General features: G+C 43.7%; 1 protein-coding gene across 3 annotated transcripts in view; it reads right to left on the bottom strand.

Moving 5' to 3' along the window:
- SFMBT2 (Scm like with four mbt domains 2) overlaps positions 1–25,332 on the bottom strand; it is an 819,725-nt gene that overhangs the window by 107,812 nt on the left and 686,581 nt on the right. For all 3 annotated transcript variants that reach the window (XM_085653540.1, XM_085653542.1, XM_085653541.1), the window contains 3 exons: positions 25,131–25,270; positions 17,193–17,302; positions 15,416–15,591 (listed from right to left, as the gene is read on the bottom strand). In XM_085653540.1, the coding sequence (XP_085509666.1) occupies positions 15,416–15,591; positions 17,193–17,302; positions 25,131–25,270 (426 nt within the window). The remainder of the gene's footprint in view (positions 1–15,415; positions 15,592–17,192; positions 17,303–25,130; positions 25,271–25,332) is intronic.

Genomic DNA, 25,332 nt, shown 5'->3' with positions numbered 1-25,332 from the left:
TGAACTACCTCTTCCCATTTTGGATTTAAAGGGGTTTTACAGTAGTGACATTATGCTGTACACTCCGATTTTTGGTTAACTCTCTATCTTCAGTAGGAGCTGATGGAAAACCTTTATTAAAATGTTAAATCTTGAAATTTTGTTGTTGTATGATGCCCTAGAAAAGAACTCAATACATAGGTGATTGTTGAAGTTCCTTGAGACTTGCATGTTTTCACTGGTAGAGTAGATTTAAAGTGGCTTTGACTTTAGATGATAACCACTCTGAGAGTGTGCGCTTAGAAGACACCCCTGCAAGAGAATGGGAGATGTGGAGATGCTTTAAGTAGTGAGGCTACACACAGATAATGGCAGGAGGCATTCATCCCGCTGAGTTGCTTCACCTGCATTTAAGAGCAAGATCCAAAGTTTTAGATGCAGTGGTGGCTCCTCCGCAATGGCGGAGGAGTGTTGCCCCACTACCTGGCTCAGAGCCAGTAAATGAAAAATAAATCCTCTTGCCATCCTAAGCTACACCACCACCTAGCTCCAAGCCCTGGCCCCTAACAGCTACAACAACTGCATCTCCTCCCCGTAATCCACAGAAGAACCTTTCACCTGCATACCTCTGCCAATTCACTTGCAACCCCAAAACCCTCACCGCACCCACTCTGATGACCTCTGACCCCACAGAGCAACTCCGGTGCATGCTGCTCAATGTCCGATCCTTCTGCAAACGTGCCACAGAAATCTGGGACACCATCAACACCTCCACCCCCAACGTGATATTCATCACCGAGACCTGGCTTACTCTGTCCTCAACACCTGACATCGCTACCCCAATACCCCATAGCTACAAGATGATGCACAGAGACTGCACCAACAAGCATGGAGGCATCACCATCATCAACAAGATACCCTCCAATGTACCACCACTGAAGACGACTTCCCATCAATCATGGAACAGCTCAACTTCCAAATCTGAACTGATGGAAAGACAACCATCAGAGGAACCCTAGCCTACAGACCCCCAGGTCTCCACACAGCTTCTACAATGACATCTCCAAATTTAGCTCCCCCCTGGCAATCAATCGCAATCACTACATCTTCCTCGGCGACCTCAACTTCCACCCCGACGACCCCAATGACACCAACTCTGCCAACCTCCTGGAAAGCATGAGCATCATCGGCCTTACGCAGCTGGTTACCAGCTCAATGCACAGTGCAGGACACACTTTGAACCCCATCTTCACAGCCAGTGACAGGATCAAGTTCAGCTACGTCAACGAGCTCACCTGGACCGACCACAGCATTGTCCACTTCACCAACGCAGGCTCACCAGGACTAACTACCAAACCCATTCCCTTCACGCCGCATATGGAACAAAATCACAGAGACCCAATCGACCACCGTCCTAACCACCAGACCTGACACATCCAGCAACCTTGAGCTAGCCATCCAAAACTTCTCCAACTGGATCTCCAATTGCGCCGACTCAGTCACCCCCATGAAAACAGCCAGCACCAGCAGATCCAGCAAGCACACCAGCTGCTTCAACTCTGAACTCTGGCCCCACAAATGCATGAGACTGGAGAGATGATAGTGCTCCAGCTGGTACCCCTCAAACCGCCCCACTTTCAAATCAGCACTCAGCGAGTGCCACCGACCGCCTCAAAGAAGAAAGAAAGGATGCCCTAACCAACTGCATCAAAGCAAGTGTTAGTCACACAAAAGAACTCTTCCGCATTGTCAGAGAGTTCTCCTGCCCATCTGCCACCAAGAATATGATACGCCCTTTTTAAGCCCTCTGCGACTCCCTGGCAGACTACTTCCACAACAAGATATCAGACATATACAGCAACTTCGATCCACAATGAACAGACTTTGGCCACCTCCTGACACCTACCGATGCCACCCACCTCGACCTGCTCACCAATTAGAAACCACTCTGGAGCACCGACAGATGCCTATTCCCACCACATCTTCAACCTGGGACAGAAGGAAATCAGCAGTGCTCCCACCAACATCCTCACCTCATCCACCACCACGGCCACAGTCCCCAAAGCATGGAAACATGCAAAGGTTAACCCAATCCCGAAGAAGCCCTCCACTGACCCCAGAGAACTGAAGAATTACAGCCCCATCTCACTGCTCCCCTTCCCTGCCACGGTCCTGTAGAAAGCCATCATTTGCGAGCTCACCGAACACCTAGAAGAAAACAGCCTACTTGACAAATCCCAGTCCAGCTTCTGCTCTAACCACAGCACCGAGACCGCCTTGATCGCCGCAACCGACGACATCAGATCTCACCTCAACTGAGGTGAGACAGCAGCCCTGATCCTCCTTGACCTCTAAGTGGCCTTCGATTCATCGACATCTGGGGAAACGCCTTCAAGTGGGTCACCTCCCTCACAGGACGCACACAGAGAATCCACCTAATGCCCTTCATCTCCGAGCCCAAGAGCACCATCTGTGGCATCCCCATGGCTCGTCCCACAGGCCCACTCTCTTCAATGCCTATATGACTCCATTGGCTGACATAGCCCGCACCCACGGACTCAACAACATCTCATAAGCCGACCACACTCAACTCATCCTCTCTCTCACAGAAGACCCTGCCACCACCAGATCCAACTTCCAGGAACGCCATGCCCAACGTCGCCGACTGGATGCCTGAAGCTGAACATGGACAAAACAGAAGTGCTAATCTTCAGAAGGAACACCTCCCTATGGGACAACATGGACCCTCGCCAACCCCAACTGACCATGCCCGCAACCTCGGCATCATCCTGGACAGCAAACTCTCTAGGAAGTGCCAGGTCAACGCAGTATCCTTCTCCTGCTTCAACACACTCAGCATGCTTCGGAAGATCTTCAGAAGGACCCCCGTAAACATCAGGAAAACAATATCTCAAGCCCTTGTCATCAGCCGCCTTAACTACGGAAATGCACTCTGCTCCTTAACCACCAAACTCCTCAACTGACTCCAGACCATACAAAACACCACAGCCAGACCCATTCTCAACCTCCCCAAATGGACCAGCATCATCCCCCACCTAAGAAACCTTCACTGGCTCCCCGTCCAGAAGAGATGCCAGTTCAAGCTGCTGACCCACACCTACAAAGCCCCCCACAACACCAGACCTTCCTACATCAACCACCATCTGACCTTCAACCAACCTGTCAGACAACTCCGCTCTGCCTCCCTCACCCTTACACATGTCCCCCGCATCAGTTGAAGCTGCAGCAGAGGTTGTTCCTTCGCCTGCCTCAACGCCATGTCCTGGAATGACCTCCCGCTCCACCTTTGAACCTCACTTTCACTCGCCGACTTTGGGAAGGGACTCAAGACCTGGCTCTTTAACTAAGGCCCATGGGACCTCAGCACCTGTATACCCCCCAGAGTGACAAGCTGCACTATAGAAATACTGCCTAATGGATTTATTGATTGAACATTCACAAAATGGGATAGTGCTAAGTAGCTACGGTAATTATGTTTATTTTTCTTGTTCTCTGATTTGCTGAAGTAATGATACTTTTGCTCACACAGCAATTAATCTGCAGAAATGTTGATTAAATATGCAAGAATAATGTATAAAACTCCTTTATTTGGGAGGTGAGCCAGAAGATTTTGCAGGAGACTAGCATGCTGCTTAGGATGCTGTCTGTTTTTCTATTCACTTTGCTGCCTACTTGAAGTTAGAACATTTCCTGAATTTTACTTACTCTGTATATCATTGTCACTTGTTGGACCTAACATCCTTGGCATGGTTTTCCCCCCAACTTTTTGCCTTCCATCCTCCTGTTCGTGCTGACTTCCGTTTGCTTGCTTTAGGACTCTGCACATATCTCTACTATTAACCAGTACTAAAGTGCTTGTGCTCTCTACTTTAAGCGTGGTGAAATTGCCTTACACTAAATTGCACATTTAATTTACTTGTAAGACCCTAGTAAAGTGGTACTACAGGTAACCACTTCCTGTATATTAAATGCTACTAGTGGGCCAGCAGAACTCATTGTGCCACCCACCGAAGTAGTCTTTTAAACATATCTCAGGCCTACTATTGTAGTCTTTGTGTGAAGTTTTAAACTGCCATTCCGACCTGGCAAAATAAATCTTTTCTTAAGCCTAAACCTTGCTTTTTAATTCATATAAGTCGCCCCTACGGTAGGCCCTAAACAGCTCATAGGGCACGGTGCAGTTTATTTAAATAGGTGGACATGTACTGTTACCTTTTACATGTTTTGGTAGTGAAAAACTCTTAAATTCGTATTTCACTGCTGCAAGACCTACCTCTCCCATTGGATAACATTGGGTTACCCTATTACATTTAATAAGTGATAACTATCAATTGAGAGCAAGTAGGATTGTCGAGTTTGGTGTCTAAAGAATTGTAAATTAAAGCTATCTTTAGTAGTAAAGTCAGATGTTAAGTCACAAGTCTGAAAATGCCACTTTTAGAAGTTTGCATTTTCTTGTCCTAACCATTTTGTGCCTGCAGACTGTATCCTGGCTCACATGACTAGTTTCAGCTGCTAGTTGGTCTTTGTCTATTGCTCCAAGATGGTGAGACAAAGGGGAATAGGTGTTGGATAGGCTTTCTCTGACTTGATGAGGGGGAGGAGCTCTGCCTGAGCGCCTTCACAAAGAGTTTAACACTAGTCCATTCTGACCCCAGACAAGCTGGGGCAAGAACAGGGAGGCAGGAAATTCCAAGCAATTCTGGGGGTGGAAACCTCCAGAAACTGCTCCTACTTCAAAGTGGGCACTAGATATAAATAATGGCTCCTCAGACCCAACTCTTCTGGACACCTCTGGACCTGTGGAAGACTCAGAAGGACTGCTGTGCTGCTCTGTAAGAAGGACTACTACTCTATTGCCGTGCTGCTTGAGTGGGGACGGACGGAATAGACCTGCATCTTGAACCCAGGACAACCAGAGTGACTCCAAGGGAAAGTTGGCAAGCATCCTTATCAGAGCACCAGGGACAGAATAGGCTCCAACCACCTTGAACCCAGCACCAGGACTGTCTGATTTGATTCCTACTGCACATGTGGTGCCACCTCAGTCCTGGACCCTTGGGAATGGACATGGATGTGCACTGCCAGCCCCAGCTGTGGTCCTTTGGGAAGAACCAATGCAACACAATGCATCTCTGCTTTGAAATCTCCACAGTTTGACTATTCCTTGACACCAGACCTCACATTGCAGCCCACAGTCTCTTTGGAACCGCTGCTGTGTGATGCAGGCCTTCGCATCGCAAGCCCCTAGTCGACAGCAACATCAACAACGACACATAGCAGCCTCTTCAGAACCAATGGTGCGCGACACATCTTTGAAGCAGGACTTTGCATTGCAAACCCCTCATCAATGACATGCTCGTCGACGATGCAGGACTCCTTCACAGCCCTGCAGCTTTCTTGGAACTGCTGCTATGTGATGCATCCTCGAAGCGGGATCTCACAATAGTCTGCAAACCAGGATTTAAGTTACTTTCTTCAGTGGGCTTAACCTGGTCCCTGTATCTGGCCCGTGCTCTATAGCAGTCAGCCTGAACTTGTGACCTCATCCTGGTCTAGTGTGACCATATAACCACAGTTGCTGCTATGTGCTTCTAGGCACTATTTTTACTTAAAACTTTGAAATTGCATAACTCCAGCTTTACTTATTGGATTTTTTTTAATTTTGGTCTCAAATAAGTTATTACATTTGACTCCATTTTTTGTATTGTTGTGGGATTTTTCTTGTGTTGTTTTTGTACTTTATTACTGCTTGAAAGGCTGCATAAATACTTAACACATTGCCTCTAAGTTAAGCCTGACTGCTTTTCTGCCAAGCTACCAGAGGGTTGAGCACAAGTTAGTTTAGGGATTGCTTGTGTCTCACCCTGATAAAGATTGTGGTTGCTGCTTGAGTACGGTTCCAGCCCTCTCACCAGTAACCCAAGTTTCGACAACTACGTATTGCTTATTTTTTGAATTTGTGATAAAACCCTGAACTTTTCATTAATCTAGAACTCAGTTAGTGACTGGGCTCATGTAACCCTTTATTAGTAATGTACTTTATTTTAATTTTATTTTTGATGTCTTGGCAGGTGCCTTAATACAGGGACACATTGCCTCATGAAATTGAGGTTAGTACCATTTTCGTTCTAGCAAATTGGGGAAGACTGAGGTAAATTATTGGGTGATTGAATTTTGGGATACCCTTTTGCTCTCAAAAATCTCTGGTTGCAGAGGGTGGTTGCACATTAAAGAGCACCTCTTTTTGCTACAGTGGGTCCCATCTTTTTGCCAGTCTGTAGAGATATTGGATTCTCCAGTGTGGATTATTTTGAAGATTTTGCAGAGATATTTGAATTGCAGTGCTGTTCTGGAGCGATTTGGAGTGAAATGGTGTGTACAGTGTGTTCCTGAGGTTTTGTATGTATTTTGATGTATGTGAAGTCATTTGTTATGCAATGCTGATTCTAGGTTTAAATGGTGGCTTGATCCCTATTGTTTTGATGTATGACTTGTGGTTTACCGGTCTGCATAAGGTATTTTGTAGTGCGAGGCGTTGCATTCAATTAGATAGGGTTTTCTGAATTAATGAGCTTATTTTCCAGGGTTGTGTGCCTAATCTGGGTTGATGTTCTTAACTGTTAGGTGTGGGAGTAATTGAATTAGCCAGGGTAGATTGCCGCTAGATGGAAGTCTGCCTAGTGCGAACTGTGGTTTAGACAGGGCCGAAGAGGTGCTATTCTAGTTTCTACAGTTTGTGAGATTTATCTTGTTCTAACTTGTTGATTTTCTTTCAATTTACGTTGAGTAAACAAGGTTTATTTAATGTAAGCACATTGAGAAAGGGCTCTGCGATTATTTTTCTTCATAAACGAAGAGGATGCAGTGTGATTGGTTAGTTAGCCAAGGAGCCAGACTGGGATTGGTGAGACATCACCACAAAGCCATGCTGGAATTGGCTGGTTGGTGACAAAGCTGCGCTGTGATAGGTTGACATTTGACAGAGCCATGCTGGGGATCCTTATTGTTTGCTGTTTTTTTCTTTGTGATTTTTAAGTTGGTTTTAGAAAAAAATAATGGGTACTGTGTTAAAAAAATTAAGTCTGAAGTTTCTGCTGTGCCTTTTACTAAGAGTCAGGAATTACCTGCCGAGGGAATGTATGCATATGAAATAATTACAGACATGGGGTTTTATACGTGTACCTTGATTTCTGAATGGCATGAATATACCACTTCTCACAAGGACATGCAATTTCCTTTAGAAGGTACATTTACCATTAGAAAGCTAGGTTTTATGAGACAGATCATGAATTACAGAAACGATCACAAGACCTACACAGTTTGAGGCACTGAATAAATGGGATCGCATGGCCACTGAATTGGAGAAAGAGAAAATGACAAAGCAAGTAAAGGGCCCTGTTACTACAGTTGTGGTTGAGGAGGTTCCTACAGAGTGAACTATTAATATCAGTCTTCTAAAAATGTAACTTGGAGAAATGTTACAAGAGACAATTGATTTAAATAGACATTTGCATTACAATGTTGAAGAAATGTGATACTTGATTATAGAAGCAGCTAGGTGTTCAAATGAAGCACATGATAAGCTAAAATAATTAGTTTATGAGCTGAAGAGATACAGACAAAATGAAAGCATGGGAGTAGAAATAACAAAATGGATTTGACCCATGATGAAATAAAAGAATTGGGTTTAATTACTTTAAGAGCTGACATCAAATATTTGATTGAATAAAACAAGAGAATAGAGTGATTTAAAGAAATACAAACAAATATGGAAGAAAGGGACAGCAAGTAAAAATAAAGGTTGGAGAGAGGAAAGAAGGTGAAGGGGTCCAGTATTTATTCAGATATAGGGATGGTGATGGTGAGGGTAGTGCTTGGAGGGAACTTTGTGCATAGTCGAGATCTGATCTTAACACTTGAATCACAAATATTCCAAAGTTGCATAAGGAACTTGAGAAGTGGTACAAGGAAGTTCATAAACTGACTACCATTTCTAAAATATTGTGGACCGATTGGAATTTGTTTTTTGAGATTGTGGTTCCTAGTGATCTGTGGTCTGAATGCTTTGCTGACTGAAGAAAAAGTTAGGGTTCTGCCGAATAATGCTTGTTTTGATGAGCTATCTAAACTATACAAGCAAATAACAGCATTTGAAAAATAAGTCACCAAAGAGGGATATCAATTGAGCAAAAATGTTGAGTATTTCATTAGATGCAAAAGACTCAGTGCATGCTTACGATGAAAGGCTTATGCAGATTTATAAGACGCACAGCGGAGTCAAAGGTCCTGAGTAAGATGGGGCAAGTGGTTTTAGCTCTGCTTTTGTCATGGGCTTGCAGGAAAGTGAGTATTTTGAGGCTTGCTAAACACAGTAATTATTTGTTTGATGCAAAGCAGAAGAAAATCAAGGAGAGGCTTATGGTTGCCCTGACTAAGCGATTTGAGAGGAGCGCGCAGAATCCGTTAAGGGGATAGGATTGGGGTGTGTTCAAACTGGAGATGCTAGAATGAATAGGATGTCTCCAATGCTAGGTGTGAAAATGAGCAATGGAGCAAAACAGATGCAAGGTCATAGAACAGGGATGGTGAATGATTCTGGAATGAAACAACTGTTGTTGTGTTGACGAAGAACATTGCTTGTCATCTCTGTGGTAAAATCAGGCACTGGAAACAGGAATGTCCCCAGAATCCAGATCAAATTCAGAATAAAGACATGAAGTTAATGGTCCCAGCCTAACCAGCTTCTATGCAGAGTATGCATGATCATAAATCATTTCATGAGTATGGCTACAGCCCCAGTGTTGCAGTAAAACATTAGAATCAAATTGCCAAACAATCCAGGGTACCAACAAAATCCATTGATTCTGAAAAATGATTTTCCTCAGATTTCTCCAGAAAATAACTCACAATGATGGTTCCTGGGTGGGAGGGGGACTGCCTACTTGGAGCTGTCCTGAAGGTAGACCATAGGGCCCATACATTTCAGATGAAGCCAATGGTCACCCAGTTTCATTTTTGATTGATAGTAGAGCTTCCCATTTACAGTTCATTCTGTGGCAGTCTCGGAAGAGAAGTCCATGTTGCAGGGTACCAACAAAATCCATTGATTCTGAAAAATGATTTTCCTCAGATTTCTCCAGTCATGTGAATTTGTTGGGCATAGACTTATGCAAAATGAGCAGTGTGGTTTACTGCATAATGGAATGTGCTGCAATTGAAACTCAAGATAAAGACTTGAAAGACAGGATTCAAGAGTTGTTCCCAGTCTAGACTAAAGATGATTTATCTCTGGATTTATGACAGGTTGTCAAGGAGGAGGTATGTGATTTCTCTGGTAAAGAGATTGGACTGATAAAAAGCCTATTGCTATTTTCTCCAGAACTAAACGGTACAGACTGTCAAGACATGTAGAGGAAGTAATGTAACCAGTCATTGAAAAATTGAATGAAAAGGGAGCTCTACAGAAAGTGCTTGGTAGCCCTTGAACAAATGGAGAATAGTGCAAAAATGAAGAAATATAAAATAGTCATCCTCTGTTGTCCAGTAATATCGAATACAGCAGTAATTCTGTTCCAGATTCCGTCAGGTGCAGAAAGGTATACAGCCATTTACTTATGCCAGGTGTTCTTCTCCATACCTCTCCACGAAGAGAGTCAGTTCCCCTTTGCCTTTCTCATTGGGGTACACTTCCACAAGGGTACACTGAAAATCCATCTATATATAGTCAAACCATGAAGAAAGATCTAGAAATGTCGAGGCTGCCCTGTAACTCAGTCTTGGTGCAATATATTGATGACCTACTATTTGCATCTAAGACAAAAGAAAACTGGTAACTTGAAACAATTGTCTTGCTGAATCATTTGGCTGCCAGTGGTCATACGGATTCCCCAACAAAGATGCAGTACTGTAAAAGGGGCGTGTTTTATGATGGTCATCATATAGAGAAAGGCAGAACAAAAGTTTCCAACTACTGTGTTTCTTCAATTTTGGAATTGTGAAAATGAATCCTTAAACCGCCCTGGGGGAGGTGAGGATGTTCCTGGGAATTGTTGGCTGTCAACAGTGGCCTCCAAACTTTTCCTTGATTGCAAAACCTTTAATACGTTTGACTCATAGTGGCATAAAGGACCCTGTACCATTTGACAAAGAATGTTTAGATGCCTTCTGCGTATTAAGAGAAAATGTGTTTAATGAACCCACCCTTTGAATGCCTGATTACAATTAGACTTTCTTTCTCTTTTGCCATGAAAGAGGTAGATGTGTCCTATCGATACTCACTCAGAAACATGGGGTAGCTATTAGGCCGGTGGCCTATTTGTCAGTTGTGTTGTATCCAGTAGCTGAAAGCCTTCCTGGTGGCTTGAAATTGGTTGTAGCTGTTAGTATTGCAATTGAGCAAAGTGAAGGAAATGTCATAGGACATACATTATTTGTATATGTTTCACAATCAGTAGGGATTTTACTGACACAAACGAGAACTCAACATTTGACAAACAGTCAAATGTTATGAGCAAGTCATTTTGGCAACTGAGAATGTTTCAAAAGGTGCAACTTGCTAACCCCAGCAATGCTGCTACCTATTTTAAACAAATAATGTGAGGACAGGGACAATGTTGATGAGCATGATGATGTGGAAACTGAAGATGACTGTGTCAAAGTTACAGAATTATGTACGAAACCACGACCAGATAAAACAGATATTCCACATGATAGGGCTGATCTGTCTTAATAAGTTGGCTCTTGTTTGAGAGACCAAGTTGGAGCACTGAAGGCTGACAAGGCAGTATGTTCCATTTCTGAAATTCCTGAAGTATCATATCTGCCAAATGTAAATTCAACACAAGTGGCAAAGTTGGTTACATTGACAAGAGCTTGTTTCTTGTCAGACAATTTGAATGTGACATTTATACAGACTCCCAGTATGCTTTTGGAGTGGCCCATGATTTTGTTCAGCTGTGGTCATAAAAGGTTTTATGGTGACTTCTGGAGCTCCCATCAGGAATAGCCACTATATACATGACCAATTAAAAGCAATACGGCAGCCAAAAGAGATGGCTGTAGTCAAGTGTGCTGTCCCTAAGGCTGGAACAGATATGGTAACTCTGGGAAACAAATAAGCTGATGAGGCGGCTCCATATTATGCACTTGAAAATGAAATAGTTATACAAGAAACTGAACAAGATAAATAAATAATAAATTCAAAGCAAATCACAGAAAATATTTCTTTTTAACTTGAATTCAAGCTTCCTTAATTGAAGAAAGGGACTTGAGGAGGAAGCCTCAGAAAAGGAGAGTAATAAATGGTAATAAATTTTGTTACAAGAAAAATTATCAAATTCTATATGTGGCCTCGGAACACAAATATGTCTTTCCTGACTCAATGTTGTATATTATGGCTCACTATTTCAATGGACAATCTCACTCAGGGAGGGATGCCCTGTTTAGAACATTCAGAAAATATTGGGTAAATACACATTTTAGAAGTGTTACTGAAAATCTGTATTCCTGCTGCTTGGTCTGCCAGGGGAATAATCAGGTCAGAAGAACAAGTACTGTAATGTGTCATACTGGCAAATAAGAGAGTCCATTTACAGGACGGCAAGCAGATTTTTTGGAAATGCCAGTTTACAATGGCTTGAAATATATTTTGGCATTCGTCTGCTTGTTTTCTAAATGGATTTAGGCTTTTTCCACCAGTAGTTCAGCTAGCTAAGAGTTAATAAACTTTCGTTGAGGAAACTGATGCCTTGATACAGCATTCTAACTTCTATTGAGACTGGTCCTGACCCAAATTCAAAAATTATATTTTGCAATTAATTTGTACTGCTCTCCAAATTGATCGGAAGTTCCATTGTAGTTATCGTCCTCAATCTTCTGGAGTGGTTGACAGGATGAATGAAACTTTAAATAACAAATTGCCTAAAGTGGGAGCCTCTAATTGGTTTCAAATTGCCAAATGATCTTCCTCTTGTTTTGAGGAGCATCAGATGTACACCTGACAATAAGACTGGTCTTTCGTCCTTTGAAGTGATTCATGTGTAAAGCAATGAGATTAGCATATACTCCTTCAGCTGCATTTGTTTCAATTACATTGACATTGTTTTTGACTACTGCAAAGGTCTGGCTGATATGGTGAAAACTGTTTCTCACAAGGTGAATTTGGTATTAGAAGCAACAAGAGAAATTCAGTGTCACAGTCTGTCCCATGGCGACTGTATAGTTGACAGAAAGCACTTGAGTAAGAATTGTTTACAGGAGTGTTGAAAGGGCCCTTATCAAATCATCCTGGTAACAAAGACTGCTGGGAGGTATGCCGGAATCCAATAGTGGATCCATGCAACTCACACAAAAAGAGTGAAGGTAGTGAATAAAGAAGTGGTGAACTCAACCACTGATTCACAGAGTCAAGCCCAAGTTTGCATTGTGGATCCAGAGAGGCTGAACATTTTGAAACTGGTGAAGGTGTTGGTGAAACTACTGGTGTATGAAAGTAAGTGAAGATCAAGACCCGGGTGAACGTACCAGTAGTACTGTTCAGATTCAATATAAGGATCAAAGTGAAGAACCGTTGCAATTTCAAAGGCACGAGTGGCAGCAAGATGAAGTAGTCTCTGATCCAAGCAACAAGAGACTGCAGTTGAAAATCTGAGTTACAAGAACCCACGTAGGAAGAAAGTAGTTCTTAGTAAATTTTGCAGTTGAAGCTGACCAGAGCTCATATCCATCAGTGGGTGAAGAAGATTTAGTAGTGGCTACCAGAGAAGAAATGGATGAAGAAAACTAGTAGAAATTTATCTGAAAAAGAAAACACTGGCAGCAAGAGACTGAATAAATCAATGAAGATCCTGAAGTAATAGAATTAGACATAGAAAACGAGAGTGAGTCACCAGATGCTGGAAGATCAACAAGAAAAGTAACTCCAAATAAGAAGTATGCCTCACCTGAATAAGTATCTGTAGCAACAGTGTCTGAAGAGGTAGAAGAAACATAAATCTGTCCTATAAATCATTGCCAATGCACCTCTGAAAGTGAATCGTCGGAGGAAGAACCACACTGAAAATCTTGAAAAGACTGCTAAAGACAAAGCTAAACTGAAAAACACAGAACCAAACCTAAAACAGGAAAGAATACTTTGAGAGCATAAACTGAATTAACTTTGAAAAAAAAGATTTTTTAAACTTATTTTACTTACTGCTTTCAAGGAAAAAGTATTAATGTTATAAAAAAAATGTTTATTAGCTCTAAAATTAGTGGTGTTTCATTTTGTTTTGGTCTTGATAGAAGATGGAATACAGCAGATGCTGGTAAAGTATTAGTCGGATTACCCTAAAAATGATATAAATAGTCTTAGTTGGTTTAATGTTGTTACCCTTGCATCTTCAGAACCGATGCATCACCGACGGCGTGGCATGTCTCCGACCCCGGTTCTCTCATCTCTCGTCGACGGCAGCTTGACGAGCACGCCAGTCTCTGCATTGAAGCCTTGCAGCTCCTCGGAACCGGCACATCATCAGCTGTGTGCTGTCGCCTTGACGCACGAGCTTTGCATCGCAAGCGCCGTCTACAGTATCCTCTACGACAACGCAACAGGACCTCGCACCGCAGCCTTGCTACATCTCAGAACCGACGAATCGCTCTGGCTGCGCAATGCATCTTCACCTCTGATCTACTCAATGCTCTGCTACTAGAATTTAAGGTACTTTGTTCATCAGGCCTAACCTGGTCCATGTAGCATGCCCGCACTCCATCTTGGTCAGAAGAACTTGTGATTTTGTCCCAGTCCGGCACGACCAGATATCCCTGGTTGGTGCTTTGTGCTTTTTGATGCTTTTTAAACCTAAAACATTGAAATTCAATATCTCTGGTTTCCCTCATTGGATTTTTGTCATTGTGGTCTTGTTTTATTTATTATAATCTACTCTATTTTCCAAAATCTGGTGTGGGATCTCTTTGTGTGGTGTTGTCACTGTTTTACTGTTTGAAGTTTTGCACAAATACTTTATACATTGACTTCAAGTTAAGCCGGACTGCTCTGTGCCAAGCTACCCGATGGCGACTATATGATAATTTGGGGTTTACTTGGGCCTTACACCCTAGCATGGTGGTTGCTGCTTGACTAGGACTCACACCCCAGTCAACCAATAACCCAATTTCTAACAGCCCTCAAGACCCTCAACCCACATTGCTAAATATAACACTAACCCATAGGTAGTCTTATATTTGTTAGAAGGGAACCACGAAAATCCATCTGTAATCTTCCCCTGGGGGCAGAGTTTTTTGGAGAGTAGTTTGAGAAGGAGTCTGCATGGAACATACCCCTATAACTTGTACCAAGGTAGCGGGGACTGCTGAATTTTGGCACTTCCTGCACCTTCAGAGTTGCTGATGCCCCAATGTCAGTTGTACTTATATTCGAGATAACAAGATGATGGGCTGTGCTAGGAAAACCATGTTTATTTTGGGCCTTAAAAAGATGTTTGAAAGAGTAGTGTCATAGCTTCTTTCTTTGTCTTGAGGATGTTAGAAAATGCAGTTTACTAAGACTTATGATGGAACATGCTTTTAAAATCCTCATCGCCTTGGCTTATGTAATATTATAGATGCCCCTAAGTGCATAAAACATACAGTGACAAATTAACAGATTATTGTTCCTACAGTTCCCAAAACCTAACCTGGTGCTTTAGTGACACTTATTTCGTAGCAATGCACATTATTCGTATTAGATGGGCTGCCTATGATGAAGTAAGGATTCCACATGGCTGGCATTACCTATTAGAGAGTTACAGAGGAACATTCATGAGGTATCAATGTGTCAGAAAGCTGACAGAATTTTAAAACAATCGAATCATTTCTAGACAGATTAGAGTTGAAGCTTAAAAAGGACAATAACGTGTGATATGGCGAATGTTACCTGTAGTCAAGGAAACATTTCTGTTCACTCTTTGATCAGCCGAGTGTCTACAGGGCCTAGAAGCTAACCTGATGGATGCCAGGGAAGCAAGGTAGATACAGAAAACTGTTAGAACTGGACTTTGACTGCGCGCATTTCCGGCTGATATTGTTTTCATACTTTTCGACCTGAAATGTGAACTATGCAAAAGCGAGTAAATTAATGTGCTTTTTGTACAACATTATGGCCTTAAAAATGTCGCCAACAGAAAAACGAGAACACTTCAAAATCAGGAGACATGGAGGATTTCATCTTCAAAAATACAATGTATGAAAAGTCAAAACTTGTGAAATTATGTTAAAGGCATACTCTGTTTGACAAGCATGTGTGTTTAGCCTGGACAGAACGGTTTCTCTGCTGAACTTTAAATCACCCTCGTGGTTTATTGCTGTAGTATATCATCACATTCCTATAATTACACGGTTGACATTGCTTTTGGTAAAATGACACTTCTGTACTCACTGTACTTTGTTTTTGTTTGAACTGAGCAATTCTCAGAGCATGTTTCAGTGACCTGCACTGGGCTGAACAGATTTGAGCAGCATTCCAGCTTTGCACAAACTCTTCTGCAGAAATCACCAACTTGATCGGAGGTTTTTACAAGCTTCACCGTTGCTCTGTACGTCTTCCCTTTGTATCTAAAAAAACAATATATTTTGTCATGCAGTGTATCAATAACTGTCCAGGAATGTCCTGCCTTTCAGCACAGTAATAAAATCAGTTACCAGAGGGAACATCTGTAATAAGAAACAGTGTCTCTATGTGAAATTGAACAACGAGGAAATTCCCTGTTGGCCCAAGAGCCCAAGGCCCTGACCTAGAATACGTGGAAAAGATTCTCCATCACAGAGGCAATGGACTATCCTGCCCGCCGTACTGTAGGTCCACCCAACTCATCTAGAGTCGGGCAGACTTTCAGTATGTCAGCGGTGGAGCCTACTCCCTCTCCACCGCTGACATACTCCTCCAACGGCCTGACAGAGTGAGGGCCATCTGAGGTTCTGACATTTGTCCGCCCGCCTTATTCACAGCGATTGAATAAATGGAAAGTTTTTACTTTCACACACCGCCATTCAAAAAGTGGTGGTAAGTGAAAGTAAAAACATTGCAATGACCCGCTTACCATGGGAGAAAACTCCCATGGCAAGGGGATTCACTGCTTTTTTTTTATTTTCAAAAAGAAAATTGAAAGAGTGCCGTAAGGCTCAGTCATGTTGATGTAGTCATTTGGCACACTTACGACGACGGTTCCTGCCAATGTAAGAGATGCCCGCTGGGGCATCGGACATCTCTAAATTTGGAGTGCGGTGAAATACTCCATCACCCTGACAGTGTAACCGCACTCTAAAGTAAGCCCTTTGTTTGGTCTTGTGAGATGCCCATGAGTATTTACTTCTCCACAGTACCAGACTTCTACCCTCATTCTGAGGTGGCGAGAGTAAGGTATGGCGTTACCGAGACTGAGTTTGATGATCCGGGCTAGTTTCTCCCTCATTAAATCTAGCCATTATGAGATAAAGTCCCAAAATGGGAAATAAGCTGGTGGCCCACATTTACTGGGTCCTTTCCCACAGGTTTCCCTAATTCTGGGGTCATTTTGGCTGACATTTTACCACCTGCTTTACACAAAGGGTAAAAGAGACTACGGGGCCAGAGTGGGTCACTTTGCGGGAACTGTGGGGTGAGGAGGATGGAGGGGGGCAGGGCTGGGTCCAGGGCTGCAGGGGGAGCGTTGCTTGCACAGTAAGAGTCCCACACTTCGAAATATCCTAAGAATAAGCATATGCTCTGCACCTCATCTCTTCATGAACCAGAAGATGTTGAAGACAATGCAACATAAATAAATTAAAAAGTATATCCCCCAAAAAGATCAGTGCAAGCAACTCTACACCCTCTCCAAGTTTGTGGTAGAGACCTGTAGTTCGAATGGCCCTAGAGGCAGGCTCTCATGCCTTTCCATGCTTATGTATTTTTGTGCCTCAAGACCCACTTCTGCCACATTTACGAACCCAAATTAACACCAGATTAATCAAGGCTGCCCCTCCAGCTGGTACAGAGGAAGGTTTCTTATGGTCATTTCTTTCATTTTTCTGTTCACATGCTTTTTGTCATCTTATAAAGAGTTCCACCCATTTCATGATTAGAGCTATATGTTCAGGGCCTTCTTAAGATTGTTACATTAACATTGACGATCTATATGTTTTTTATCCTACTTATGGCAGTAAAGAGCAATGCTTACTTGGCTTTGAGTGTTTCCTCTTGGAAATTCCACTGTGAATCTTCCACGAACTGCAGCTCTCGTAGCACCCGCCCTGGCTTGTAGGCTGCATTGATCATCATGCCAAGGACCTGGGTAAGACAACAAGGAGAAGGGCAGAGTTAATCATGGTCCATAAGAGGGGTTTAAACCACACTCAGCAAAAGTGTCAAAACTCTCGGGCTCATATTTGACCTTTTTGTCCTCTAATTCTTTTTGTTTTATAGCAAAGGGTGAATGTCATTTGGAAGTTTCTGTATAGGGTGTATGCTCCCTGTCTGCTTCAGGAGCAGTATTCTTCCAATCATTACAAGCAGACTGAGAGCCTCTGCCAGTGACTTAATATCAATCTTGGGGCCTCGGATACTGCTCTCTGTTCAAGGTTGACCACCTTAGCTTGGTGAATACTGTCCTTTGCTATGATAGAGCACTGAAAAAAAACAGCGCAAAATGTAGCTTTGGTGATTTCCTCTCTGATTCGAATCTTTTTTCCTCTCTTGCTGGTAGTAGGAAGCAACATACATTGAAAAGATTTGGTAAGGAATTTATTACACTAATAATATTCCTTGTCACAGGTGCACAAGAATGGGGCCGTAAGTATAATTGAGATCAAGCATTTCTATGTGTCGATACTATTCAGACATACGTCATCTTTACTTTGGTGATTTGAAGAAGTACAAAATAGAACAGTTGGTGTGGTGAAGTGTGCGCCCAAGTTTTGATAGCAAAACCTACACAACAGAAGAAACGAGCGCTGGGATGGAACAAACAAGATGGGGGGCGTCCTACAGGGAGAGACATACACCTAGACCCCGTGAGAATGAGAAACTGGCGGGCGTGCTCCAGCGGAGCACCTGACCAACCTCCATTGAACTGTAACAAGCACTGCTCTTTAACAAAACATCAATTAAAGGCCCCTGCTGGAAGTGCAGGATGGCAAGGCCGCGCGTGAATGGCAGAGGAAGCATTGTTGGCGAGTCCGCTGCTGAGCGATGCAACAGCTGCCTGCGCGCCCAGTGGTCTTATGTGTGAAGGACCTACCAGCAGATGCTGACAATGCATTGGTGCAAGGATTGCAGGCATCCTGTGGTGGTGTACTCTGGTGGGGGTGAGCAGGAGGCTCCTGGAGAGCCACTGCCGTGCCTGCCTGCTTGCCGAAATATAGCTGCGGAAAGTGAGGTAGGCGAGGCCCAGGAATCAGACAGGTCTGGTGAGTGGTGAGTACAGTTAGGCGGGTCCACTACCCCTGCGCTGCTTGGTAGACCAGTGAGTGCGCGCAGCGAGTGGGGAGTAGGCCCACCACACGGGAGGTGGTGGCTGACTGCCAGCAATCCTGCCGGCCGAGAAAGCAGAAACAGCCATGAGAGGTGATCGTCCGCACGTGGCTTCCTGGTGAAGACCAAATAAAGGTCCAAGGCCTAAATAACCAACCCCGGGTGAGCCCATAGGTCGTTGACCTACTTGTGACAGCCACAGCCTATCTCCTTCCGGTGACTACGTATTGGGGACTGCACCGGGCTGAGACATCCAGGGGGGAGTGGCCAGCATAGCTCAACTGAGGGAATCAACCCTGGGGGGCCCCGCTGGCCTAGCGCATATCAATTCTGCACTAGTGCCTGCTGTGTAATGAATCTGAAGGGTGGCAGCTGCATAGGGCACTCTTTCATGAACAATTTTGAAGACCTGAACTGTAGTTGGGCTTTGATAACACACATGTGCTGCTGAGAACCTCGATCCCCGACTTCTAATTTTTTTAAAAAAAGCACAAAGAACAGGTGACCTGCACCCGCAGGGATATCAAACTGATTTTGCAAACTAATCTCCAGGGTGCTGAGCACGCTGGTGACCCCTACCATTGAGTCAACGCCACATCTAACAGGCCAAGTGCGGAAAACAGACAAGTATCAACTGAGACTCACCTTTGAGGCACAGAAAAGCGACAAGATTGACAGAGGTGGAGCAACACATCACCACAAGTCATGCAAGCAAAAAACAGATTTAGAGGCATGCTCCTGCCGCAACAACTTGCCAATAACAGGAGTCCATGAGTACTGGCATAATGGATTTCTGTGGAGAAAGCATTCTTACAGACATCTTCAACTCTGAACACCTCTTCAAGTTGCTATTGGTAGAGCAGGCCAATCGGTCCCTGGCAGCAAGACTGCCCCCAGGGCCACACCAAGGCTGGTCATCGCCAAACTCCTAAATTATTGCGACCACGATACAGTGCTTAGACTGGTACGGGAAAAAGACATTAACTATCAAGGAAATACTGTGGCATTTTTCCTGGACTTCACAGCAATGCGCAAGCTGACCGTAAATAATTTTAGCCAGTCAAACCAGTCAAAAAAAGCTGCAACAAGCGGACATCCCATACGCACTACTGCGCATAGACCATCGGGGCAAAATGAGAATTTTTACGATGCCCAAGTCAGTGTTGGAATTCACCATCAAATTATCCAAATACAAATGGGAACACCCTGCTCATGAAGATGACAACGGGAGTATCTAAATGCACACACGCCGGACAGCGTTACTGACATACACTAACTACTTTTTCCCCATCTGTAGGTATACGAGGCGGAGCCAAATCCTGCACTAGACAGCTGGAATGATTCGCTGGATGCTCCATTAACACTAAAACATTAGGGACTTTGGTGTACACTGACAGGGATGCTCACATCTAACTGTATTTTATGAATAATCCTCATCAAATAGTTGCAGCAAATGTACTATACCCCTGCTAGATTATTCAGGTATGGTTGCGGAGGGATCACGATTCATGAGATGTGGGACACCAGAGGCAGACTTTATGCACCTTGCCTGGAAATGTACCCCGGTCAGGCAGTTTTGGGTACATGTGGTGCGAGACCTGAAATCTATGACGTCGGACTCAGAGGACTACACCCCTCAGATATGCATGTTGGGCCTGGTCACAAAGGTTCAAACTTTAGGACGCAGGTTTGTGGCAGCCGCGCTAATATTAACAAAACAACGAGTGACCATGCACTGGGGAAAGTTTCTTCTTTGTTAAATATGCTGAAAACCAATAAACTTTTTTTTTTTTTTAAAGCAAAAGGTTTTCCCCATTCAATCATATTTTTCACTCTAATTCAGAATATCTCTTAAAATAGCGGCTGCAACTGTTGTGATAAGGGTAAACTTTAGGGGTCCACTGACAGGGTAACGTAACAGGTGAGGTTTTCATGAGGTGGGGATGAAGTAATTCTAATAGTTACAGCAATCACATCACAACTCTTAACATAATTATTTTACTTATTGGTTTAGTTTGATCCTGTAGATCTAATCACTAGCTATTTTCAAACCTACAAAGATGTCACTATTCCTCAAAACCTTGAAACATCAAAGACTAGAGATTCCTATGGGGGATCAAAAACATCAAGCAAGGTTTGAAGGACATTTATCACTTGTGGGCAATTTTATAATGGATCCCTTATGACTTCCAGGAGCTATCTGGCATGTATTAGTTGGTTATACTAATCTGGATTAAACACATTTGAATGCACCAGAATTGAGACACTCATTAACTGAATTAGTGACTGTATATATACATTTTTGACAATATGTGCTACAGGGACCGGCATATTAGTCCCTGCTATTGGACGGGAACATGCTTCTTTGCAGACAATTAATCCACAGGCTAATAAAATGATTATGGGTAAACAGCCTACAAAGGGAGAAAATATCCATGTTTTGGGCTGCTTGCAAAACTGATCAATTGGAAGCAGGCTAACCTCACACTGCAACCCAAGAAAACCATAGAATATTGACTATGTGTGTTCCTCTTAGTACAATACCACCTGTAGAGGATTCTTCTACATGGAGAACTCTATCTATGAGTATTAATTCTACTAAGCAAGGTACACTATCTTTAGCAGTGTGACCAGAGTTATTAAAGCAAATACAGAATGTAGACAGAGCCACTCAAATTTTAGTCCGGATAGGAGTCAATTGGTAACTTTGAAACTCTCTTCTGGAGTTCTCAGTAAAATTCAAGGGACAGCTGTTCTCACATAAGATAGTAAACATGAACTACCTAAAATTATTTTGGCAGCATATACCTCGGAAGGTTGAGAAACTTATCAAGTACTTAATGCCTATAAAATGGCAACACAAAAAATAGGTCTAGGGTTCGGGTGAAAGAAGCACCAGAAAGCTAAACAAAAAACTAGGATGAGATTTCTTCCCCAGCAGGAATCTGGTAAAGGTGGATACAATGTCAATGTTACAGATGGATCCTTATTTGTTGCTGTGGTATATCTGCCCATTATGTTTCTATATTAGGTTCTATGCCTCTATATCTTCATTTCTTTTGTGGATTACTATAATGATTATTATGGTTTGATAATTCATGGAAACTTTCTTCCTTCCAATTCTGAGGATGGTAACTAGCCATCTTGTAATCAGTGTATCTTGGGTGACACAGACAGGCGTTTGGTTAAATATATCTGAACTCCTGGAGCCCTGGTTGGGCTACAAACTTCAAAAGAGTCCTCCTCTGCACTGTCAGTGTAACCTGGCCATTTGAGCATCCCATCCATCCCTATGGCATGTGCGACTAGTGGCCATCTGGTTGCACTGAAGGGAGATAGTGTTTACCCTTGGTTAATGGACTAGCCCTGCACTGGGGAAAACTGCAGGTCAGTGGCCATACTTTGGGCTGAGGCTGTAGCCCCGCCTTGTCATGGGGGCCCCCCTACAGCATTGGCTGGAGCTTGGTTGGATCTTTTGACCCCAGAAAAGCAGGGGAACCCTCCCTGGGCCTTTAGAGCCCTATCTTTGTGATCTCATATTCTGGTGAATGAAGCCCATGCCTTGGGATGTACCTTGGACCTGTTGACCCTTTAACTGGCACCCATCAGATCTTTTCACACCACTGAAGCGGGAAGCTCAACCGGTGCATTCATAACTCCCACCACAGGCTGGTCAATGAAGGCCAAGGATAATGCACCCCAGGCCTGCTGGAGCTCTACCAGTCACAGATTTCCATCCGTCCAAAGCAGGGCAGCTCTCCATGGACATTTGGAACCTTGTCTTTGGCCCTTTGTGACACCACATGACAGCAAATGGGTCACATGCCCAGCGAAAACAAACCCCAGGCTATTGAAGCTGTGACCAGGACCTCTGAGAGCTATCCACCCTGCTGGGAAGTCCTCCCCAGGCCTGCAGGACCTTGTTCTGACAAGGTTGTGATACCAAAGGCCAGCGAGTGGAGTCCAGTCCCAGTGGCATGCACTTAAGGCCTGCTGGAGCTTGTATTGGAACATTGTTTATCTTTTTAGCCTGACAGAGGGGGTGAAATCTCCCTGGTCCTATGGAAACCCATCATGGGCACTTTGTGACATAATAGACTGATGAACAGAGCCCAGCCATGCCTCAACGACCAAGAACTGGGCCTGGTGGAGCACTGACAGCGTCCTGTCAGAGAAGTCAATCCTGCCTGAATCTTCAAACCCTTGCCAGGCTACACAGGACTGGGCAGCAACATACCTGGCAACAAGGCAGACTGATTGGTGCTACCTGTCCATTAGTGATACGACACCCACCACGACCAGCAGGAGCCAGGGCTTGCTTGGAACAACAGGCGTGGGTGTCCAAGCATTCCTTTTCTAATAGACCATGTATGCCAATTTAATCAGAATACAGTGCTGGTTCGACCATCCAAGAGTAGTCCACCCTGCCTGGTAGTCAGCTTGGAGCATAGAGCCAACCTGGTCATGCCCAATTGACTGGGACAAGCATTTGGTTAGTGTGGCATTCCCTCTATGGGTGAGCGGAGAATTAGACATGTGCTTTTAAGGTTTACATTTCCTGGTTATAAAATACTTTACAATTCGTTCTTCACTACTGTAAGGCCTACCTCTCCCATAGGATAACATTGGAATTACCTTATTACATTTAATAAGATGTGACTTCCAATTGGAAGCAGGTATACATGTAGAGTTTGGTGTCTAAATAATTATACTTAAAAGCCATCTTTAATGGTAAAGTCAGATTTTAGTCACATTCTGAAAATGCCACTCTTTGAAAGTAGGCATTTTTTTGTCCTAGCTATTTGGTTCTTGCAGCCTGTTCCTGGGTCTCATGCCTCAGTGTAGCTGGCAATTGGTCTTTATGTATGCTCCCTGACAGTGTGACAAAAGAAAGATGGTGTTGGTAGGATAGGCCACTTTGAGTTAACAAGGAGGAGTTGTTGTCGCCTACCACACTTGCACATCACAAAGGTTCTGCATGAGCTCTCTCACAAGTAGTTTGACACTGGTCTTTTGTGGCCCCAGACAAACTGGGACCAGTACTGAGAGGAAGGGGGGTGCCTGACACCTCATGGGGGTGAAAACTTCTAGAAGCTTCCTCGACTTTAAAATGTGTACCAGGTATACATATTGGACCTCAGACTCCAACTCTTCAGTACACATCTGGCCCTATGGACTCTGCCAGGAAGAAGGATTGCTGTGCTGTGAGAGGCCTGCCACTTCTGGACTGCTGCCCTGCTGTCCTCTTGCCGGGGTGAGAAGGAATGGACCTGCATCTCTGAACACAGGACCCCAGAGTAACTTCAAGAAGTAGTTGGCTGGCCCCCTGATCCGAAGCCTCAAGGACATAATAGGATTCCAACAACCTTGAAACTGGAAGCTGGGCTCTGCCATCTGTGAGACCTGTCTTCCCACTTAGTGCCACCCCAGTCCTGGACCCTTGAAAGGGGCCCTGAAGGTGCCCTGCCAGTCCATCTGTGTATCCCGCAGAACTAAAGCATCTCATCCATGGCGCATTTCCCGCAAAACTGGTACATCGCTTTTGCTGCTCGACGCATCACCCTCGGAACAGACGCATCACCTCTGCTGTGCTGACTTACTTGGCACAAGGAGTTTACATCGCTCATCGCAAACCATTGGAGCCTCTGCATCGCCACACATGGACATTGCCTCGCCCAATGCATCTCATCGGAACCACTGTTGCGTGATGCATCTCAACACAAGGATTTTGCCTCATACTTTGCATCTCACCGGAACCGCTGGTGCGTGGCACATATCCTCACCCCCAGACCTTGCATCGCCTCTGTTGTGTGACACGTCCTTAAAGAGGGACTCTGTATCTCTTTGCAACCAGGATTTAAGGTACTTTGTTCAGCTGGCCTGGGTGGGACCAGGTAGTCGTCCCATGCTCCATCACCGTTGGCCTGAACTTGTGACTTTGTACTGGTCTGGTGCAACCAGATAACCACAGTTGGCGCTTTGTGCTTTTTAGCGCTATTTTCACTTAAATGTTTAAATAAAGATTACATATCTTCGGTTCTACTGATTGGATTTTTGTCATTTTGGAATGTCTTTAATAAAACGTATTCTATTTGTCTAAATTGGTGTGGCATTTCTCTTGTATTGTGTTTTCACTTTATTACTGTTTGAAGTGACTTTCCAGTGCCAATCAGCTTGAGGGAGAATCCACCTGTAACGCTGCCTGCATCACTAGAATGCCTGTAGTGCAACAGCCATGACAAAATTATCCAAAATGCCCATTGTGAAGAGCAAACGAGTAAGGTACTTAACAGATGATATTTCACCAGTAAAATTAGGCCTTTCAAAAGTAAACCCACCCAATCATGTTAGAAAATAAGAATCACACAATTAGAGCTTTATTTCATTCTTCAAATCAGCCTATACTGAGGTACTTAAATGTTTTGGAGAAAGCTTATATATAATTTATGAATATGTATCACCTGCATGCGACAGACAAAAAAAGTGGAAAAAAGTGATACTCGGAGCAAGATCTCAACATGTGCACTGGGGTGTAACACTGGGTTTCAAACACTATTCAGGTAGTTAGAAAGAAGTGTTCATAAATGGCACATTGATTTGAGAAGATCCCTATCTTAATTAACAACGAGTTAAAAGCAAATCTTACCTCTTTTAACACCAGCACACACTTGCCAGGACCCACTGTCTGCGGGAGCTCTGCGATTCGGCCTTTGTTGAGATAGGGGCCTGAAAAGCATCGGTGGTTGATGAAGAGCTGAGGGCAGCAGTATTTACCATTGGGGGGACCTGCAATGAAAGAATGCAGAGAAAGATAACTATAAAAGGTTGACATGAAGGGCCCCTTCAAG

The sequence above is a fragment of the Triturus cristatus genome, chromosome 4_1, assembly GCF_964204655.1.
Source record: "Triturus cristatus chromosome 4_1, aTriCri1.1, whole genome shotgun sequence".
NCBI lineage: Eukaryota > Metazoa > Chordata > Amphibia > Caudata > Salamandridae > Triturus > Triturus cristatus.
The sequence above is the reverse complement of the archived record's forward strand: the minus strand, read 5'-3'. Positions and strand labels throughout refer to the sequence as shown.